The 23,063-nt window shown below is 41.9% G+C and overlaps 1 protein-coding gene across 1 annotated transcript; it reads right to left on the bottom strand.

Moving 5' to 3' along the window:
• Positions 1-13,165: 13,165 nt before the first annotated feature.
• Positions 13,166-16,013, bottom strand: LOC116206330 (NAC domain-containing protein 10). Its single transcript, XM_031539162.1, has 3 exons — positions 15,462-16,013; positions 14,793-14,985; positions 13,166-14,316 (listed from the first exon to the last, which is right to left on the bottom strand). Exons 1-3 carry the CDS (start codon positions 15,597-15,599, stop codon positions 13,745-13,747), a joined length of 903 nt encoding a protein of 300 aa, XP_031395022.1. The 5' UTR covers positions 15,600-16,013; the 3' UTR covers positions 13,166-13,744.
• Between the last annotated feature and the right edge of the window lie 7,050 nt (positions 16,014-23,063).

The raw sequence follows: 23,063 nt of genomic DNA, 5'->3' as shown, positions 1-23,063 counted from the left end.
TAGAGTTCGGGGCAGATCTGAAAAAAAATAAAATGCGTCCTCTGGACTGAAATGTGACAAAATGGGAAGTTCGTAAAATCGAGTTCGGGACAAATCCGATCACCCACGCGACCCAAGAAAACTCATTTTACATTATATTCATCAAGCAAACATTAATATTCAGGAAAGGAGCCCTAATCATGCCACTAAGTCGAGAATTTACCTAGTCCAGAAAGTTGAGGGGCTTCTCTGTAAAATAAAAATAAAAAAACGCCGGACAATCGGGTCAAACTTCTGGGCTAGACCTGCGAAGAAAAAGAATTGGGCCGAGGCTCGTTAACTCAAGGCGGTCGGGGTCTGAGGAGGACGGCGGCGATGGCGCCGCGGGCGGCGGCTCTTGCCCCTGGACGCTGCGACGGCGACACGAGAGGGTGCGGGAGATAGCTCTGTGCGCCACCGATGCTTCGCCGTGGTCGATCGGGACCTCACCGGCGCTTAATCCGTCGGAATCGGGGGGAAAACTTGCGGTTTTCCGACAAAAGCTCCGAGTTCTCCGATTTCAAAATTCTTCAAATCGAGGGCCAATTTTCTGTTTTTGCTTCCTGGGTCCTCTTCCTTTTCCTCCCAATTGTATTTCCGTTTATTTTGATTTCAATTTCATCCGCTTTCCGTTGAGATTTCGGCGGATTTGGTGGAAATCGCGAAAATCACGATTTGGGGGGCTTTCTGGGCCGGCGGGGATCGCGGGTAGCCGGTGAGCGCTGCCCAGCCCCTGCCCGGCCTGCCCGAATCTCCTTTTTTAAATAAAAAAAAAGGCTGGCGGTCACGGGCAGCCGGTCAACGCTGCCCGGCCTGCCCGTGGATTGCCCGTGACCTGCCCGAATGTTTTCTTTTCTTTTCTTTTGTTTTTTAAATATATATATATATATTTAATTTAAATTAATTAATTAATTAATTAATTTTTTTTAAAAAAAGGTAATAAATGGGAAAAATGACGATTTTGCCCCCTTGGAACCGATGGACCGAAATGGGGTGCTAACAGCTTGCCCCTGTTTGGTTGTGTACTCGGATAGAGGATGCAGCTAAAGACTTATGAGAAGCACCTGGTTTGGTCCCGGCGATCATCTGGCCATTCTCCTCGTTTGTGCTAAATGTGGGCCTGTTGCAAAATGGTAAAAACCATAAATTAGTAAATGTGAACGCATACTTGAAAGACATTAACTGAGGACACGAAGTCCAAAAAGTAGTAAATGCGGACACGAAGTCCGGAATGCAATGAGTGCGGACACAAAGTCCGAAAAACAGTAAGTGCGGACACGAAGTCCGAAAAACAATGAATGTGGACACGAAGTCCAAAATGCAATAGATGCAGACACGAAGTCCAAAATGCAGTGAATGCGGATACGAAGTCCGGAAAGCAGTAAATGAGGACCCGAAGTCCGAAAAACAATGAATGCGGATACGAAGTCTGAAATGCAGTAAGTGCGGACACGAAGTCCAAAATGCAGTAGATGCGGATTCGAAGTCCGGCAAGCAGTAAATGAGGACACGAAGTCCGGAATGCAATAAACACGGACACGAAGTCCGGAATGCAATGAATGTGGACACGAAGTCCAAAATGCAATAGATGTGGACGCGAAGTCCAAAATGCAGTGAATGCGGACACGAAGTCCGAAAAACAGTAAATGAGGACACGAAGTCCGGAATGCAGTAGACACGGACACGAAGTCCGGAATGCAATGAATGTGGACACGAAGTCCAAAATGCAGTAAAGATGCGGACGTGAAGTTCTGGACGCGAAGTCCGAAAAGCAGTGAATGCGGACACGAAGTCCGGAAAGTAGTAAATGAGGACACGAAGTCCGAAATGCAGTAGACACGGACACGAAGTCCGGAATGCAATGAATGTGGACACGAAGTCCAGAATGCAGTAGATGCAGACGCGAAATCCGAAATGCAGTAAAGATGGACACGAAGTCCTGAACGCGAAGTGCGAAAAGCAGTAAAGATGGACGCGAAGAATATGGACGCGAAGTCCGAAAAGCAGTAAAGATGGACACGAAGTCCTGGACGCGAAGTCCGAAAAGCGGTAAAGATGGACACGAAGTCCTGGACGCGAAGTCCGAAAAGCAATAAAGATGGACACGAAGTCCTGGATGCGAAGTCCGAAAAGCGATAAAGATGGACACGAAGTCTTGGACGCGAAGTCCGAAAAGCAGTAAAGATGGACACGAAGTCCGAAAAGCAATAAAGATGGACGCGAAGACCGTGGACGCGAAGTCCGAAAAGCAATAAAGATGGACGCGAAGTCCGAAAAGCAGTAAAGATGGACACGAAGTCCTGGACGCGAAGTCCGAAAAGCAGTAAAAATGGACACGAAGTCCAGAAAGCAGTAAATGTGGGCATGATGCGAAAATGCAGGGAATGTAGAAGCAACAACTAGTGTTAGGGAATGGCGCGGGGCGCCGAAGAGGGGCGCTTGGCATTGGGTCGTGGCTTTGTTGGGATGGTGTAGTGGTAGGCGTGGCTTGCATTGCCGCCAGGGTGGTTTTGCTTTGCTGGAGGCCCGCTTTACCCCTAGGGTGGTTGTGCGTCTGATCTGCCAAAAGCCGACGCTGCTGTTGGATCGATTGTTTGTTACTCTTGCTGGCAGCTGGTCTTGCCGCTGAAGCAATTGCTTGCTGGGAATGCCTTGGTCTCGCCAATGGGATTTTTGCTTGCGAAGCGGTTGCTCGTTGCCGGTTGGGCGGTTGTTCATTTGCTAGGGACCGGCGTCTAGCGATGCGAGACTCGAGCTCTGAGAGCGCCTACGTACCCTCTTGGACCGGGGATCAGAGTCCGCCGTAGTTCTTGCGTTTGTTGTACCTGTAATCCTAACATCATTAGTAAATCATAGGATTACTAGCAATTTATAAGCACAGGTAAAAGGGTGTGTTGGCGATGCGAATGAGATCCCATTTTCGAATGCCTCAATGTGAGGCCTCCAAGGCTCCTGTTGGCCATGCACGAGCATATCGAGACATTCTTAATGATGCCCTAGCGGCTCTGTCGATTATTCGACGCGCCCGTCGGCTTAGGACCCTGCTCGTCAAGGTACCGTAGAGCGGCTGCGCTTGTGACCCGCGTGGGGATTTTTTTGCCTAGATTTGATCAGACTCGGTCTGACCATTTCCAGAATGCTATGACTAGATCCCAGAAAGGAATGTCTGGAATTTCGACTTTGTGGTAGCCTGTTGAAGGGTGGCTGTGACCCATTCTGGAGTTATGCAAAGACGAACAGAAAAGAGAAAGCTTGGGGGAAACACGTTGCCCCAAGCTAAAAGGATACACGGATTCACGCCTTTAGTGAGATGTACCCCCCTTTCTCTTCCATCCTCCGGTTGGTGTTGGCTAACTTGAACTGCTTGGATTGCGTGCTTGGTCGCCCACTGTGCTTGAGGAAGAATCTACCTTAGACAGTTGAGTCGTGCAAGAGAGCTGATCGGGGATCGTGTTGAAGTAGATAACCTGGCCATTTCCCTTGGGGATCCTTGGTCTGCACAGTGTGCGAGAGCCTAGGGTGACTGTTTTGTTTATCTTTCATTTTACTCTCCTTTTGCTACGGTTACCCACCCCGGGGCCGTACCTCTCAACTTAAAAGGGATTAACTCTCCTTTTGCCACGATTGCCCGCCTCGGGGTTTTCAGTCGCGCCTCTCCTTGCCCTAGCTTTTGCCTAGGTCGCCCCGAGGGGTTTTCGACCTAGCGGGCTCAATTATTTTGTCTCTCGAGTTTGCAAGGGCGAAAGGTTCGAAGGATTCAACCTCCGAGTGCATTGTTTTCTATCTCCGTCGAGGAGTTGTGTCTGCTACTCCCCTTTTGTCGAGGTTTGTTGGTTTTTCAAGATTGGCGAAACCGGAGTTTTAAATCTCAGCGGTACCTTGTTTTGTTCGTTGGCGAGTTTTCCCGCATCTTTTCTCTCTCTCTTCATTGGCGGGTTTTTCCCACTTCTTTTTGCTCTGTTTTTTTTTCTTGCAGCTGGGTTTGTTTTGTGCCTCATGTCTTTGTTTGAAACTCCAAGATTTTGCATCGCCGAGGCCGCTTTGGTGTGCTTCGCCTCGTGGAGACTTGTTGTGTGTTACTCGCACTATTTTGTGAGGACCATCTTTCTTGGAAGTTTGAATCTTGCGCACTTAGTAGTCGAACTCCGTGTCATTTGCCCTTGCAAGTATTACATGTGAATTTCCCCTATTGTCTAGGAAAAGAAAATATCAAATTGCCCCATATGGAATAGGAAACCGAGGTTGCCTGGCGCGAATGTTGAACGGGAATGCCCCTGTCCTCATTTGTTGAAGTGGCCAGTGGTAGGCGCCTTGTGTGATGTCTCCGATCACCTCTTGTTGTTCTTTACAGCGCGTGCCTCTTGGAGGGTGCACGCTGTTGAAGCCACTGGATGTTCGAGGAAGATGGTTGCATCAATGCTAAGCGATTCGCTCGATTGTCCTTGTTTTTGACTTCATAGGGGGTACCTCATCGTCGGACACCTCCTTCGTCAAAGTATAAGGAAAGGGTCCGAGACAAGTTCTCAAGGAAGCGTGAACTCATGCATCGCTCTTCGCTTGTGGTCAATGTGCCCCTGTGAAGGATGACAAAGAAGGCAATGTATTAGGCGATTATGCGGGGAATATGTGGTAAGAAATATGAGGTGGTCCCATAGGAAAATCCCTTTTTAGTCCCGCGCGCAACCCGTGAGGCGCCACGTGTAGGTGGCATTTGTTTCTGGGAATCTAGTCATCACTACTCTAGAGTGGTTAGACAGTGACTAAAGATCACATAAGCATATTTTCCCTAGTTGCGAGTAAGCATGCGCAGTCGTCCTAGGGAAGGCTCGAGGAGTCAGGTCCCATGAGGACAAGTGAGTCAAACAGGTCCGACAGAACTAATAGAGCATTGCAAAGACTGTTCTAATGCTCCATTGAAGAATTTGTTCATGTCGAGAGCCCATTTGTGGGAATGCATTTAAATTAAAGCAAAAGAGAGTTTAAAGGAGACTGCGCATGTTGCCCCCGTATTCAAACGGCGACCACAACAGAAGTGGATGAGATCCATTCTTTGATCAGAGGCATGATCGTGCTGGTATCTCCTGTGATCAAGAGTTAGGTCCTGCTCTGCTTGTGGAGCTGTCACTTCCGGTCTTTACAGCGAAAGGATTAGACTTGCTCATCGGTGTATCGCTTGGATGAATTTGAATCCAAGTCGATTTTGGATTTCAGATAAGCCTGAAAGCAGTAAATGCGAGGTGTCAAAACCTGAATGTAGTAAATGCTGGGCTGGAGCCCAAAAGCAGTAAATGTTGGGCCGGGGCCCGAAAGCAGTAAATGCAGGACCGAGGCCCGATATGGGGCTGAAGCTCAAAGGTGGGGCCGAAGCCCAAAAGTGGGGCCGAAGCCCGATGCGGGGCCAAAACCCAAAAGCGGGCCCGAAGCCCGATGCAGTAAATGCGCGGCCGGAGCCCAATGCGGGGCTAAAGCCCAATGCAGTAAATGCATGCTCGATAAGAAAGTGCAAGTGATGCAAAAGCAAAGGTCAATGCTGAGGAAAAGTGCAGGGCACTGCAAAGCGGTGACTCTGATTTTTCTTGCGATCTTGCTTTGTGGAACAAGGATGGGGACATAGTGTTGAAATTCCAAGGCGCTGAATGAGAGACGTTTGTTGTCTCAATTGTGGTCGCTCAGTATTTGGGCTGTCTTCTTTTTGGGAATTTCCTGCAATGGGAAAAGAAAACAATGAAATAGCATAAACTGTTCAGGATTTCAATGCAAGAGTGTAGGGAAGCGAACTGGCCTGGAGGGCGTCGTGCGAGCGCATCGAGGGACGTATGCTGAAGATTCGGCACGAGCAGGGATAGATGTGCTCGCACGACGCCTAGTGACGCGCTCTGTTGCATTGAGGGAGGTGCACAGGACAGGCCAAGAAACGTGTTGGAACACGTGGAGGCGTAAAGGAATGGTGAAGACTGTAAGTTGTCTACCAGCGAAATTTGGCACGACTTACCTGTCATATGGGAATGCGTGGTAGCTGCAAAATAATAAATAAACAGAATACATGCGATGCGTGAGTTTTGAAAATACTAATGCGGTCATTCATATTGACTAGGACGGTTCAAAGTACATTGCAAGTTTTGAAATTGAAGTCCTAAGTCGATTTTCCACAGCGCTTGGGGAGCAAGCAACCATCGCCATGGAAAGTCCTAGTTCGAGGGTCTAGCAAGGGTGTCTATCCTAGGGTGTATATGTACCCCCGCGGGCCCTTTTCCTGGACCTCTCTAAAGCGGCGTTTGCTTATGCCAATTCCTGATCGCACCTCTGTAGCTCGACACGGGTCTGGGCGAGCTCTCTCCGTAGTTAGCGCTGATCAACAAGCTGCTCGTCCCTCTCTGTGACTTCTCGACGAAGACGATCTCTTTCGGCTCTGAGATGAGTGAGCTCGGCTTGGATGGCCATATTCGGAGTGGGAGTTGCGCCGGGTGACCTGCCATCTCCAACTAGCGGAGAGTTGACGAGATCCTCGTGTGATGCTGGACCCCATCGGGAGAAGCGAAGGATGTATCCTTCTGTAGCCTGGAAATCTCGCTCATCAAGGGTCGGATGCTCGGGGAAGTATGGAAGCTCGGTAATCACAGTTCGCCACGTATCCAGGATCTGTTCGACGTTACTTTGGCGATCTGCGGGTGTCTGATCCTCCCGCCAAGTGTGTTCAAATCTAGTTCGCGCCGTATCCTCAGGGACCGTCTGTAAGCCACCGAGCTGCCTCACTACTCGTGCCGAAAAATAAGTGGTGGACCCCGCATGACTCATGAGTGGGACTCCATAAAAATCAGGACACCTAAGGGCCATGGGTCCGGGTGGCATCCACGCGGCACGCCACTTGAAGCCCTTAGGTGCTATTTCACGAAAAAGTTTGATCCACTCAGAGACCTTACGTTCTTCCACACGCAGGAGGGGTAGCAATCGAGAAATAATTGACTCTGGACCATTAAAATACATAATCGAGCGCACCAGACGCAGAGGGTTTGCGTGACTTTGGAGCCAAATTTGTAAAAGCCTAGGGGATCCTCTTATCCTTCGGTCGCATGTTCTCAAGACGCGGTCGATGGACCGGATGGTCTCAGCCACGAGGGCTACCTCATAACCACGCCCTCCGACCACTTGGAGGACAACGCTAGCCAAGGCCGCATCGATGAGACTATGCGAGCGAGGGAATAAGATGGTCCCAAAAATTAGCAATAGAACAGCATGACATAAATCTTTTTGAAGAAAATCCCCCTGGACCCTATGCGCTCGGGACTCAATAAAAAAGATGAGTTTCTCGATTGCAATCTCCGTGCTGCCGGAGTATGCGAGTTCAGCATTCAAACGAGTCGTGGGAACCCCGAGTAGGCATGAGACTAGGGTTGATCGGGCGGTGTGGAAATTGGGTTCTACAATGCCGTGGACAACTGCGATTCGACCAATGAGTGTTCGGTACTCCTCGATGGTTGGCGTGAGCTCAGTACCCTGTATGTCGAAGACGGCGTGACTTGGGTTCCAAAATGCGATGGCGGCTTCGAGAAAATTCCAATCAACGTGCCGGGTAGCCAACAAAGGGATATCCCCTACGAACGCAGAGATGTAACGGCAGTCGACTGGGCGTAATGCTCCCCATATACGGGTAATCTCCTCGAGCGGTGGTGTGACTCTGTCGAGGCGCGGGCAGGAGACCGGGCGTGACATCCCTTACCAAGATGAATGGAAAATCGACTTAAGACTAGTCAATACAAATGATACCCTAATTTTGAAATTGGATGATGCATGCATGCAGAAAATAAAAAATGCCCACGGCTTAATGAATAGTATACATCGCACATCTCTCTCAAGAACAGAAAAGATTAAAATTGGCGCGCAGGCCGACTCAAGGACTGTTGTTGGAGTCGGGTTGGAGGATGGCGTGGAGCTCCTGCAGAATGCATGGTTTTAGTACTATAGGGACTGTGCTACGTAAGGATGGGGGCTCCTGATTCAAGGGTATCAATTCCTTGAAATCGAGCGGGGATCTTTGGGGGCCTAATCGACGGTCCAACCGTGCGACGTACCCTTACTCGGAACCCCTATCTAACCTGTGTTTCCTAAAATCGGTCGTGGGATGCGACCCGTAGGTACCTGAATCTAGTATGATATGCAATGTGCGTGCAAGAAATAAAAGTGCATAAAGTAGATAAGCGGAAAATTGCGAAAGGCGATAAATAAACAAGCAAACAAAGCAAGCGGGAACGAGCCCGAACCCTCTAAGTGTCCCCAGTGGAGTCGCCAAGCTATGCGCACCCGAATTTCGTCTCGTCGGGGCACGCATGCGCGCGCCTAAATGCAACGCGGCTTAGGAGTGTCCACCTTCCTGGGGATGCGCGACGGACGCACGTGAGAAGGAGTCGCCACTACCTGTTTACGACCCGAAGGTCGAGGGCCGGTGAGTTGCCCAGGTCTAGGAGTACGGGGTACACCTAATTGCTAAGGCATATGGTCTGCGAAACCCGAGGTTCCGAATTCGGGGGTTTTGTTACATACGAGCCTATATCTCGCATGCCCTATCGGTACTCTAGCTTGTCTAGGCTTGCCATTTTTTATTTAATTACTGCTTAATTAAGTTCCGCTCATCTTACGCGTTTTGACACCGTAAATTCGAATAGACACTTGAACCGTCCACTCTCCGACCGGGATTATTACATGAATAAATATGCATCATAAAACCCTTACATTGTTCTCTCAAATAAAAGATAAATTACAATGACTAAATCCCGGTCGGTTCGCGATCGGCCGTTATTTCACTCATGCTCACCGTATGATTTTGGAAAAGACCGGAAATTAAATTAAATACGCACTCGGTGTATGGGGGCATTGGACCCTGTGATGGAAGGTTATGGGCATTGGACCCAGTGAATCGTATCCTAAAGGATCGGGCTCGACCCGCATAACAAATAAGTGTAAAAATGTAACAAGTAAGCGCAAATAAACAAACAATGAGATTTTGTTATCGCCGAATTTACGTGAGTTAATAAATTATTATCCGGGGTATCTTGGCATACAAATCCTACCCTAAAACAAACAAATAGGATGATGGATAGGGTATGTAGCATTCGGCATCATTTAACGGACCCGACAGACATGATATCCATAGTCAAGTCTCGAATGAGTGGGTTATTTTTAGATTATTCTGTATCGCGACAATATGGCTTTTACAGATTAAAAGTATTTTCACCTAAAAACCCAAAACCTAACCTTATATTCGACTATTGTCCATGTTTGATTTAAGCCGAGTTTGTGATTAATTTGTTTTCCCATGTTTTGACCAATTCTATGCACAAACCTATGCTAGGATCACGGCAGGACAAGAACCGGTAATCATGCCCTTGAATCGATAAATATGTGTGTGCATGAAAATCAAGATTACGTTGTACGTATCTCGGTGTTTTTGAAATTGTGAATTTTGAAAAGGGCATGACTAACAGTTCTTGAACTGTCGACGCGGTTACAAATTATTAATCAATTCGTGCAATCCATTTAAAGAAATCAAGTGATTTAATTTAGCCAAATTTAACGTCCCGATTATCCCGTATGTAGAATTTTAGGTTAATTAAAAACTTGCCGAATGCTTTAGTCTACGGATTTCGAGCCATCGAGATAGCCATTAATTGACCGCCCGATAAACTCTAATTTCCGATATGGACACATAATTACAAAAATGAAATATTTAAATGGGGCACATACATTGTCGGTGGGTGATCCAAGTAGAAAAGGGCCGAATATTTTTAGAAAATGTCCAGGGGACTGAATTGAACGATTTTAAAAGAGCAGGGACTGATTTGAAAATTTTGAAAAAAAAAAAATTGGGGACTGATTTGAAAATTCTAAGAAATTGGGGACTGATATGAAAATTATAAAAAATGGGGACTGTCTAAAAAATTTACTGAAAATGTGCTAGGACTTATTTGAAATGAATTTGAAAATCGGGACTGATTTGAAAACAAAGAAATGGCCCCAGGACTAAACTAAAACAACTTGAAAAGTTCCTAGGGATTCTTGAAAAATTCTGGGAATTCCAGGGCTGGTTGGAAAATAGTAAAATGACTGGGACTTTATTGAAAAGAATTTCTGAAATTCGGGGCAGATCTGAAAAGGGCGAAAAATGGTCCCGGGACTAAACTGAAACAATTTGAAAAGTTCTTTGGGATTCTTGGAAAAATTCTGAAAATTCCAGGGCTGATTGGAAAATAGTAAAATGACCGGGACTTTATTGAAAATAATTTTAGAGTTCGGGGCAGATCTGAAAAAGGTGAAAAATGGCCCCGAGACTAAACTGAAACAACCTGGAAAGTTCTTTGGGATGCTTAAAAAAATTCTGGGAATTCCAGGACTGATTGAAAAATAGTAAAATGATCGGGACTTGATTGAAAATAATTTTTGGAGTTCGGGGCAGATCTGAAAATAATAAAATGCGTCCTCTGGACTGAAATGTGACAAAACGGAAAGTTCGTAAAATCGAGTTCGGGACAAATCCGATCACCCACGCGACCCAAGAAAACTCATTTTACATTATATTCATCAAGCAAACATTAATATTCAGGAAAGGAGCCCTAATCATGCCATTAAGTCGAGAATTTACCTAGTCCAGAAAGTTGAGGGGCTTCTCTATAAAATAAAAATAAAAAAAAACCGCCGGACAATCGGGTCGGATCGGATCGGGCCGGATTGGGCTGGCCGGCCCGAAGGAGAAACCGCCTGGGATAGACGCTGGGACGAACTGGAGCGTTGGGCCGAATGGGCCGAACTTCTGGGCTGGACCTGCGAAGAAAGAGAATTGGGCCGAGGCCCGTTAACTCAAGGCGGTCGGGGTCTGAGGAGGACGGCGGCGATGGCGCCGTGGGCGGCGGCTCTTGCTCCTGGACGCCGCAACGACGGCACGAGAGGGTGCAGGAGATAGCTCTGTGCGCCGCCGATGCTTCGCCGTGGTCGATCAGGACCTCACCGGCGCTTAATCCGTCGGAATTGGGGGGAAAACTTGCGGTTTTCCGGCGAAATCTCCGAGTTCTCCGATTTCAAAATTCTTCAAATCGAGGGCCAATTTTCTGTTTTTGCTTCCTGGGTCCTCTTCCTTTTCCTCCCAATTGTATTTCCGTTTATTTTGATTTCAATTTCATCCGCTTTCCGTTGAGATTTCGGCCGATTTGGTGGAAATCGCGAAAATCACGATTTGGGGGCTTTCTGGGCCGGCGGGGATCGCGGGCAATCGGTGAGCGCTGCCCAGCCCCTGCCCGGCCTGCCCGAATCTCCTTTTTTTTTAAAAGGCCGGTGGTCACGGGCAGCAAGTCAACGCTGCCCGGCCTGCCCATGGGCTGCCCGTGACCTGCCCGAATGTTTTCTTTTCTTTTCTTTTCTTTTTAAAATATATATATATAATTTAATTTAAATTAAATTAATTATTTATTTATTTTTAAAAAAAAAAGGTAATAAATGGGAAAAATGACGATTTTGCCCCCTGGAACCGATGGATCGAAATGGGGTGCTGACAGATACAATCTTGTCAGTATAGGTTAGAGTTGAGTTAAGTAGTTTGATAATTTTCTTTTCCTTAAATAATATCTCAAAATTGAGCTTATGAATGATGAAAATACTTGATTGGAAGAATTTTACCGCTTAGTGGGACTATCCAGCTCAAATTGAACTAGTTAAAATCTTTTGAACTTTTAAATATTATCATACATCGAAAAAAAAAAACTTGTGTTACAGGTTTCTGCTCAATAACTTCCCTTGTCGCTGAGATCTTCTGATAATCTTTCCATTTTTTCAAAGTATAATAAATGAATGAAAACAACCGGCGATGCGAATAATTCTATTCGCGTTAGAAATTAGGGGCAAACATGTCATTTTACACGCGCAAAGACAAACAAACAATGACCAATTGACTGACTTTTCAAGGGTGGTTATTTTGCTTAACTGAATCCCTTTGATTAACTTGTCCCGCACGCATTGAATTATGCAGACGTCCATAACCTTCGATTTGATTAATGAACAGCAGTCCAATATGGTGTTAATAGAAAATTCTAATGCAATGGCTGACTCGATATCAAAGAGACATCTTGAGTTCAATTCTCTCAAATGAAACATATATGCTCATCTGTTTCGTATTATGTTCTATTATTGTAGTAGGACTGATCATGAGATTCTATGGTCGAAAAAGAGAAATACTTTTGACTTGTCTACAAAACAAAATTTCAAAGAATTGATCCAAGTTTGTGAATAATTGCCTCTCTCTCTCTCTCTCTTTCGAATTTTCCCCTAGCTTATGCCCAGGGACGTAAGATAGAATCTAAGCTTGTCTTTTAAAATTATAACTACATTCATCAATCGACAAAAAAAAACTATATTCATCAAATTTTAACCGATTGAAAACAGGAATTCTTTTTTCGGTAGAGAGAATTTATTTTAATTTCAAATGCCGAGAGTCAAGACATAATCATGGTAAGTATGAGCGATCTTATATCCTAACTTAAAGTTTGTTTAGGCTGTCGTAATAGTTACTTTGCTCGTATCCCATAACCATATACTTCCTTTTCTGTGTGCAAACATAGTATTCATAAGTCTAATAAATTCCAACTAATTCATGTTCGAGCAAAGTTGGCTTACAAAAGGGTGAAACTTTCTCAATTGTAAATTTTCTCTATTTAAAAAATTTGAATCAGCCCACTGAAAAGTAAGAAAATGAACCAGAGAGAAAAGATGGCGAAACATAATATATTTCAACCCTAAGTATCGTAGTAAACTTCTCAATGAGCTGTTCATTTAGACAAAAGATGAATCAATAATTTAACTAGAATTTTTCCAATCATTCTAATTCTGTTTCAAAGACATGATCAACAACATAATTTCTTTCTGAGTGAAACAAAGAAGAAAATATGAAGGGGTCTTGGTGCAGTGACAAGAGCGACCAACTCGGAATCATGAGATTTTATCAGTAGAAATTACGTGCCCCACATACTTAGCTTTCACCATTCTTATATAAGGCCATAAATCTCCTTTATATATGGAACGAAAGAAAGAAAGAAAGAAAGGAAAAAAAAAAAAAAAAAAAAAACCTACCCTTTTTTGCCAAAAGAAACACCTATATTGAAGAGCAAGAAAGAATCAATCTCAGTTCTTTATTAATTGAAACGTTTGGAGACAACATATTACATTAGACAAATTATCAAAACCTATTAAAACGCTACTCGTTGGTTATTACATGTGTATATGCAAATGCCATCTAAGATGATTTTCTACATGTAAAGTACATGTGCTGTAAATGCCATTCCAGTGAACAACTCCATATGTTCCTTCCTAAGAAATGTGAGAAAGAATGCTTGAAAATTCATGGCCAAAGTCCCCAGCAAATCTGTCAGCGTCGAGGCGTGAAAATGAAACCTGGCTTGTCTCTTCCACCACCATTCCTGTCTGTCAGATATATAACTTAGAACTCATTCCGACCGATAAACACAGATTTTGGTGGGAGAAGCCACTTTGACGACATTGTTATGTTGTATATATAGTTAGCTGACCGTCTATATATGTATCAAGATGGATCTAGTTGGTATCTGATTGATCACATGAGCAATGAGCACATACTTGCTTACAGCCATCTGGATCAAGGTACTGCACTTGCCGGGTCGATATATGCCTACACCATAAAATACTTGGTCAACTAGTAGTAGAATCAGTTTGTTCAGGACATCTTTCCTTTACCCGGACCAAGATCTGTTGTAAACCGTAGAAATGAAGATGATCCATCACCATGGACAACCAAGTTCGGTATCAGCTGCGGCGGGCTATCAAAAGAGACGTTATTATAAGCTTGATTCCCAAAATACTCGACAATGTTTGTGCTTCCAGCTATACAACTCTCACGGAGACCCTGATGACCCTTCAGTTTTCTATGATCGACCTCCTCTTTCATTATCGACCCGCATTGTCTAGGCTGCGTTTGGTAGAAGACCTTCGAGACAACCATCTCACCATCCTTCTCTTCCTCGTTGCTGCCCAAGTGGTATTGGTGCATTACCCAATTCGTCTTCTCAGGCTTCTTCTGCCTTCCATAGTTAGTGTAGAGTACGAGGATCTTCTTAAATCCTTTCACTGTTCCATTAATGAGAACTGGCCTCGTCTTTCCTGTTTTATGCCACCTCGTTTCGCTTCCATCCTCATCACTATGCACCTTTCTTCTTTTCCGAGTGCCGGTCGTGTATGCCTTGGAGGGCCGGTGGAAGAAGTGGCGTACTTGGCCATCCTTGCTTACTCCTGGAATATTATTAATTGAACAACTTTTTAGATTTATTATAGATGTCTTGAACTCAACGGCATGAATAATTTTGCCAAGACGTACATGAACAGACCTCTGTATAACTCGACCCGACAAGCACATAGGCTTTTCATGTACCATGAACTTGTCAAGGGGATTATGTGACATGTTCCTCACATGTCCCAGTCATGACATAATTTTTTGCTTATTTATGCCACCATTTAAAATAGATAGAATGACATAAACAGTAAATTGAAAGGATAAATACTAAAGCCTAAAATGTTTATCTGTTGTTGCAAATGGCATCCTATTAGATTCGCAAAATTTTGATCAGTTCATCGTTTTTCTCCCAGGCGCATCCAAACTATACAAAATAACAGAGTTTATTACTGCCTGACAATTTATAGACTTTACTCCAATGCAGTTTACTGCCCATGTAAATGATAGTTAAATTAGAAGATCAAATTTTAATTACCCGGCAGCTTCTCTGGATGAGTATAGCAGATGCCATTCTCCCCTTCTAGGGTTGGTATGAATTCATCAATAAGAGGATGAAGCTTCCTTGCATCGGCCGCCACCTTTGCTTCCAAATGTTCGAGAATTTCTTGATCATTGGGGTCAAACTTTACTCCGGCTGGTAGACCAGGCAAATCATGAATTGTTCCGGTCTGGTCATTTGCATCATTATAGCCCAAAACCAAAAAAAGATCAACATTTATTAAATTAAGAATTAATCTTAATTAATAAGAGGCATGCGAAATTTATAAAATGAAAATAAATTCAATAAATGGAGTGTACTGAAGCAATACATTTGTCGCTCGGGGATTAAGAGGTTGCACATTCAATTTTCACTAACAAGACTTCCCATACCCTCTTATTTAACAAATGGAAATAAATTCTCTCATGTTGCATGTCCGTTCGCCTTCAAATAGCGACTTATTTAGTTGAGAAAGTAATCATTTAATTCAGAAAAGAGAATAATAATTTTCCAACTTTTTCAATTAATTAATATCACTATAGAATTAATTAACTTCTTCTTGAACGGACCATGGGCACAACTTACTCCAGTTCTAGGAGAGCGCGGTCTGCCACTCAAATTCTTCAGAAAAGGAACATGAGAAAATCGCAATATGCAAGCACCTACCTGGTTCTCAAATTCAATGTTGTGGCCACAGGAAGGGCAAGTTACATTCCGAACGGTAACACCATCGCCATGGTCTCCAAAAGGACGCGAGACGATCTGAATGCCCCTCTCACCCTCCGATTCATTACACCATGTCATCTCGCTCGTTTGGCCCTTATTCCCATTCCAAGGGGCAATTCTCCGAGTTGCAGTTTCCTCCACCGCTCGAAAGATTATCCCCGAAATATTTACTCCGACAATACGAGCGAAAGAAGAGAACCACTGCAGAAGAAGAAAGAAGAAGGAGAAGAAGAATGTGCCGTACGGAAGAGAAAGCAAAAGAAGGTAACAAAAGCAAGAGGGAAGCTTGTCCCCTTCACGTTTCTATATATTTATTTCGGAATATAATATATATTAGTATATCCGCGTGTGTATGTATTCTTCTTCTTCTTCTTCTTGTATGCTTCTACGCTTTATCTTCCCCTCTCTCTTCTCTCTCTCTCTCCAAGCAGAGTTCATGTTTTCCTCTATCGCTTGGGCACTTCTTAATTTGCATCTCTCTTTTCTAAAGAGAGGAAGGAACATATATGTGTGTGTGTATAGAGATTATATAGAAAGTTTTTATATATTTTAAAGACTTAGCTAGGTTCCTTGGACTTCAAGTTCGGCCATATTTAGGTATGTATGCGCTCATGTCAGACGTATGTATGAGTGCTCCCTTTATAACTTTGGCAATACGTACATATATTATATATATCGATCAGTAAAGATATCTGTAAAATAATAAGTTCACAAGAAACACAAACATGGCAATGGTTTTCATATTGCGCTACGCGTGCCACGGTGCAGGGTTCTCGGATTGTGACCCCGATATGTTTGTCATTTTTTTTTATAATATTTAATTATATGGGAGTAAAACATGAAACTAATCGAATAAGAAAGTTCAGGACAAAGGAAATATTAGGATGTGTGAAGGATTGGAGTAGAGTGGAGATTGGGCAACTAGATTCTAAGGGACGTTTCACCTTTTGGACAGAGAGACCAGGGAAGGGGTGCGGCTGCTATGTCAACCTAGAGTAACCACAAAGCCATGTATATGTTATATAATGGTCTGGTGCTCTGCATATATATTATTTTTCATCAAAAAGGAATACATTATAAATATATATTATTACCAAAAAGATTAGGAAAATACTTTTTAAATTTTTATTTTATTTTTTTACAATTCTAAATGCTACACCAAACTGTATTTTCCAGCCAATCCACTTCTTCACGTATACTTCTTATACCAAGCAAGGAATCATATTCCCCCTATAAAATATTTGCTGCCAATTTCTCCTACTATATATGGATTTTAACTTTTTCGACACTGGAAAACAATATTCATGATCTCAAGACTGAAACTGATATTACCATTTTCAAGTTTAACATGAGCACAACGCCTTTGTTTCCCTGACCAGTCCAAATAGGCTATCTATGGCGGGCCCTATCGCCTCGAAGCATCCATAGATTATACTTCCTCCAATCTCCCAGTGAGATATCAATTGGAGGAGCGAATCCCTCAGTACTGTGAGCCAACCTCTTAATTAACAGTACACAATTAGCAGAAAAGTTTAGCGGTGCCTATATATATTATGTATAAATCGATCCAGTCTGAAATATTATAGATAGCTGAGAACAGGAACTGAAACATGAATGTTGTGCAGTGGCACACGCCTTCGCCAAGTAATGAAGATGTTATATGTTTGATTCTCGTCAGTATGAACTACCTGCACCATTTTATTTAGCTTTTTTTTATATCAAAACTCATGGACTTCCTTTGCAAAAAAAAAAAAAAAAAGGCCCATTCACGGAATACTATCTTTTGCAATCTAATTTCGTATTCAGATGAAAAATGGCAGGCCCACGGGGACGTGAGACGTATCCAATGACTTCCGCAATCTTTCAAGTACACATCATGTATAGACCGCACGATTCAAGGGTGAAACTGATTTGCAAGCCACAATAAACTGAATCACATTATTAATATGCAAAACCAGTGTTTAATTAATAGCTTAGCTCATACGAAATGATATGAAGACCTTATCAAGAAGAATTGCTTTCTTCTTCAATCCTTTTCCCACCATGAATAATATAATTGCAAGCTTGATCATTCGAAATATCTTGCAAAGGAAACTTGTAAACCGTATGACCGCACAGCTGAAATATGGTCAATTCCACAAGAAAAGCGAAAATATAGAGAGAAAAGGAGAAAAGGGGAAATAGTCTTTGTATACGTGTGAGTTTTAGCTTAGTTTTCATGGGTAAAATTGAACAATTGGAGATGGGAAAATCATCAGCGATCCTATTTCATCATGCCAAAAATATATAGGCACTTGAACAATTTTCATAAATATTATTAATCGTGACTTTTCATATAATGAAAGTGATCAGACTTTACCTGATTAATTTTCATATCCACATAAACACCTTGCAAGTCTATGAGATAGGTCAGTCCAATCACATAGCCTAATTCTCCAATATGATTTGAGCTTGGACTTTGCCCAAAAATATTCGCTCCTCTAGACCACCAGAACAACCTTATTGAATTAATTTTAATAATTATATTAGTTTTTTTCACTTCGATTGTATTATTGTGAAATGAGATGATTTTTCTTTTTCTGGTTATAGATTAATGGGATTATGTCATTTCCTGGGAAGTTTACAGGCTGGCAATTTGCTGAGACTGAAAAAAGGGAGAAGATGCCTTGTAGGGCAATGCAACTTCATGTGTTTTTCCTATAATAATTTTACAATAGCCGACAATGTCATGGGATGTTTTTGGTTGGGTCGTCTTCTCCACCTTCTCAAGCAAGCCAAAGGAACACACAAACTTGTGAATGAAGCTCTCTCTCTCTCTCTCTCTCTCTCTCTCTCTCTCTCTCTCTCTCTCTAGGGTTCCTTCTTCCTCGGATAAAATCTATCATGAATAATGGCTCTCTTTTATTTCGAGTCAATCATAATTCTTTGATCGGAGCACGTGAATTCAACAAATTATGTATGACTACTAGACTATATGTATAAAATATAGATATACATGATTATATATTTGAAAGACGTGTACATATAGATATATCTTATTTATCTTATACCAATAATAGTTAAGTCGATCACATGTCCGTAAACAACTCTTATGTGATAGACTGATGATTCTCGAGGTCAGCAATTTTCCTATCTAAGCTCAGAGCTTAATCCCTATTTATCACATCCTAAGCAAAAACTAAAGAGAGATTAAAGTTCAATTGCTCGTGATTGGATGACGAAGCACGAGACAATACCTGATGTATTCATCAATATTATTTCATTGGTCCAGCGGGTTTTCAGCAGCAGTTGAGGTAACCGAATAAACATACACGTAGCGCACGATGGATTCCGATAATAATATGATCTAGACCCGGCTCCTGAAATTCGTGTATAATAATCTATATGCATGATGTTAACTCTTAACGTAGACGTTGGGATTTCTTCTTAGGCTGAAGACTTGGTCAAGCTTCTCTTTTCCTATGAGGGTAATGCGTGTGAATTTTTTCTTCTCTTCCTTCACCATTTCTGTTGAGATTTAGAATCCCAATGGAAAACTGAAGAGAAATTGAATGAGTTTATATGAGATTAAATTTCACAACCTACTAGCTCGAGTTTTTGGATTGGAGACAGGCCTAATTGCTTATAAGAGGAGTGGGTATTCTACATGGTATAAGAACATATTATGCTTCTGCCCACGATCATGTGGGCTTACACCACGCCATGTCTCTTTGTCGAGGCAACCAAAGTGCACCCGTGTTTGGCCCAAGTGTAGCCTGGTCCAGTTTCGATGCAGCTAAAAATGTGCTACCCAAGGGTGAACTCGCCCGAGCACTGAAGAGAATGCATGGCTTGTATGGATTTATATAACATTGAATTTCACAACTTCTCAACTCGAGATTTTTGATTGGAGATGGACTAATCGCTTCTAAACTTAGTAGCTATTTTACATTTTTAGCTATGACCAGTATCAGATCACTGTCCAAATAAAATGTATTTTGGGCTTCCACCGTGAAAAAAACAAAGTATTTTAGGCTTCCAGGAAAAAATGTATTTTGGTCTAATTAAGGCCCAAATAAATTAGCCCAATTTGCTGGAGGCTGAGATTGCTTTGGGCTTCATGTTAAATTATGTAGGAAAATTGGGCCATGATGATATTTTTTTTTTTTTTTGTGTATTATGGTATTTTTTGTGTATTATGGTATCCGCAAGTTCAATAAGCTTACGACTAATCTATTTCAAGTCGGATGGGCTCACTAAGGAATAAAACTATCTCGGCGTGGATTTCTCTCATGTACATGACTCAAACTCAAGACCTTATTTAAGGAAAACAAGTACCGAACTATTTAAACAAACTCACATTAGTGTCGTAATTATATATTCAGAATTTCAGGTACATAAATTCAGAAATTTCTTTAAAAGACATGATTAATAACTAGTTGATATTTGACAGCACTTTGGCATATATTAACTGCGTGCAAAGTTTCTCTTACAACGTCCCAGGGACAAAGCTTTTCTTTCCTGATCAGACCTCTTACCCAGCTTGTTCGGGACTGTGTTACAGAAACGGCAGATTGTGCGAGATGCGATATACTGATAAGGAATCCGACGTGCTGATCGGTCGATCAATTTCATTCTAACCTATCGTTGCACATTTTAGGTATTCCTTCAGGTCCCTGGGGCGCTGCATATACTTTTCTTCATCGATTTTATGGGGTCTTGTGCCCTTGAAGTCGTATGATTAGATGTTATTTAATTTTGTTCTAGGCTTTGACCCCATGTTCACCTAAAAGTAATGCCTCAAATTCTAAAAATTCCGCAATCCTATCTTCTCTTAAGAAATTAATTCGTTATAATATGGAAAATGAGAACTATATATTTTCAATAGATTTGTAATGCAGATATCAAAGTAAACAGCTTTCTAGTCAAATTTGTAACATGTGATTTTGAATTGAATTGCCAAATGCTTGTATATGGAAGACCTGAATTATGCAAACACAGATTAATCGATTGATATACACACACACACACACAGACATATATATATATACATGTGTTGGGGATGGGACAGGGGAGCCCAATCCAGAGGAACTTTCACTTTCAAATCGGCTGGGAAAAAGATCTGCTATGACTCCAATCACAACATCCAAGTACTCTTTGGAAAAACTTCACGAGATGAATGGACTAATTTTTATCATTAATCAGTTTTTTTTGGTGTATCCCTGATATCCGGAAGCTCAAGGATTCCCGACTAATTCAGTTAAGCCGGGTTGGCCCACTAAGGGGTAAATTTCTTTCAGCGTGGATTCTCTCCATTCATAATACTCGAACTCAGAACCTTACTTAAGGGGGAATAAGCGTTGAACCTCTTGAACCGACCCACATTAGTTATCATTAATTAATTCATCCTTTAGATAATAATTTCAAGTCATTGATTGATTATAAGCAGTAACCATATGTATGGCATTGACCTAATTAAGCAAATCACACGTGAACAGTTTTCTGTATTCTATATATAATGTCAAATTAATCCTAATTAGTCGTCAAATATATTAGGACCTGTTCTTGATAGCTCTTAATTCAAAAAAAAAACTAAAATGTTGATTTATTGTCATTGCAGTAATTTATCGATGTTAATTATTATTGAAAAAATTGTAAATATATAAATCTAATACAAATTCAGTTAACATGCGTGAAATACAGTAGGAGTAACTATATAGTCGTGTTCGTGATAAAAAAATGTGAAGCTCTTTAAAGTATTTTCGCACTTAATGTTGCAAATCATGTCATTTTCGTTTCCAGATTTCTATTTCGACTCTACTTTCTTGACTATTCTCCGACACTGCTCCACCTTGCATAGGGTATCCGCCAATTCAAAAACAACTTGGTACTTGCCATTTTCCAACCAGCAGTCGGCAATCGCAAATATTATCCCCTTCGCGTATTTAGACCATTTATAAAATTTCAGAATTAATTTAACTATTTGAGTGCTTTCTTGCACTAAATTCAACTATTTGAGTGCTTTTTTGCATATTAGTATAAATATTTCATTTGTAATTTTTTCTTATCTTAATATTTATAATTTTTTTCTTATCTTGATTTTTAACTATTCATTATGATGTTGAATTAAGGATAACTAATAGATGCAATATTCTAAAATTCATAAGGAGACAAAGGAAAATCATAAATGCAATGAGGCATTCTGTTATTTCGATGATCAAAGAAAAGTAATAATTTGAATGGTCCTCAATCTTTAACATTTTTATCATTTTCGTCCTAAGCCTTTTTTTCCGGTTATATTTAGTCCTCAACATTCTCCCATATTGTCAATTCCAATCCTTCCTATGATTTTCAGTCGAAACCATTATGTTTTTAATTTGAAAACTATCTTTTATATAATAATTATTTTAAAAATAAAAATGGGCAGATCGTGATCTAACTAGGGGTGGACACGTGAAGGGATGGTTCGATTTTTTGTGTTAACTGTAACTGTCCCAAATTTTCAGAAATGAGAATTTCCTAACCGAAACCAATCCCGTGACCATCTTATAATCATAAAACCGTCTCGAAAAATAACCATTTTTCCGGTTCGGTTGACCGAACCATCCCAAATTAAGCGATCTACTACAAGAGTGCAATCAAAACTAAATAAAGTATAATAAAACTAAAAACAAGCATGTTTATATAGTAATCAAAATTCTATGAAGTTGTATTTAATTACATAAAATATCAGAGTCTACATCATCACTCAACACCTCTTAATTTTGTATGTAATGACCAGATGATTTTTTAGATTTCTTTTCAATTTTTCTTAAGAAAAAAAGAAAGTTGAAAATATTTCAACTCAACACTATAAATAAATATAACAATATATATATATATACATTTTATATATTTTTATATATATTTCGGACGGGACGGTTAACCATGGTTTTTAGAAATTAGAAACCGTAACCATCCCAAAACCAATTTTTTCCAAAAATCGAATAATTCGGTCATTTTTCGATCCCGAATGGGGCGGTTCGATTCCCGGTTATTTTTGCATAGCCCTAGATCTAATAGCAGAGCCAGAGAGCAGGAGGGGACGATGGAGGCCTTGTCAATGGCCACCAAACCCCAATCGAGGTTGCTAGATAACACCCCTACCTCCCGCCCCCTCGCGACCGCCGCGAAGGTTATGGCTGTCGGAGAGGCCCCACTGCCCTCTTCTCTTCTCCTTCTCCATTTAGTCGATATCTTTTCTTTTCTTTTTTTTATTCGGGGCAATAGGGGCCTCGTTGGCCACCAACACCATCCCTGTGGGGTCACCGACAATCATTGAGGTCGCTAGTGACGCATATTGAAAGGGTGGTGGCTGCCAACGAGGTCCCTACCCCTCCCATCAGAGACACAAATTACCACTGAAGTCATAGGTGACCTTGATTATAGAGGTGATGGACACTGTCGAGGCACCTACCTCTCTAAAATTCGTTGCCAGCGGCCTCCAACTCTCTAATCACTGGGGCAAGGGTGGCCACCAACGAGGCCCCCACCATCCTCTTCCTTATCTCCAACAGAGCAAGC

Source organism: Punica granatum, chromosome 4 (assembly GCF_007655135.1).
Source record: "Punica granatum isolate Tunisia-2019 chromosome 4, ASM765513v2, whole genome shotgun sequence".
Classification (NCBI taxonomy): domain Eukaryota; kingdom Viridiplantae; phylum Streptophyta; class Magnoliopsida; order Myrtales; family Lythraceae; genus Punica; species Punica granatum.
The sequence above is the reverse complement of the archived record's forward strand: the minus strand, read 5'-3'. Positions and strand labels throughout refer to the sequence as shown.

Excerpts from the sequence above, each read along its gene's own strand:
- LOC116206330 (XM_031539162.1), bottom strand. The coding sequence starts at position 15,599 with ATGACATGGTGTAATGAATCGGAGGGTGAGAGGGGCATTCAGATCGTC. Across the intron at positions 14,986-15,461 it reads ACATTGAATTTGAGAACCAG|ACCGGAACAATTCATGATTT; the intron begins GTAGGTGCTTGC and ends GCAAATGACCAG. Across the intron at positions 14,317-14,792 it reads TCATCCAGAGAAGCTGCCGG|GAGTAAGCAAGGATGGCCAA; the intron begins GTAATTAAAATT and ends ATAATATTCCAG.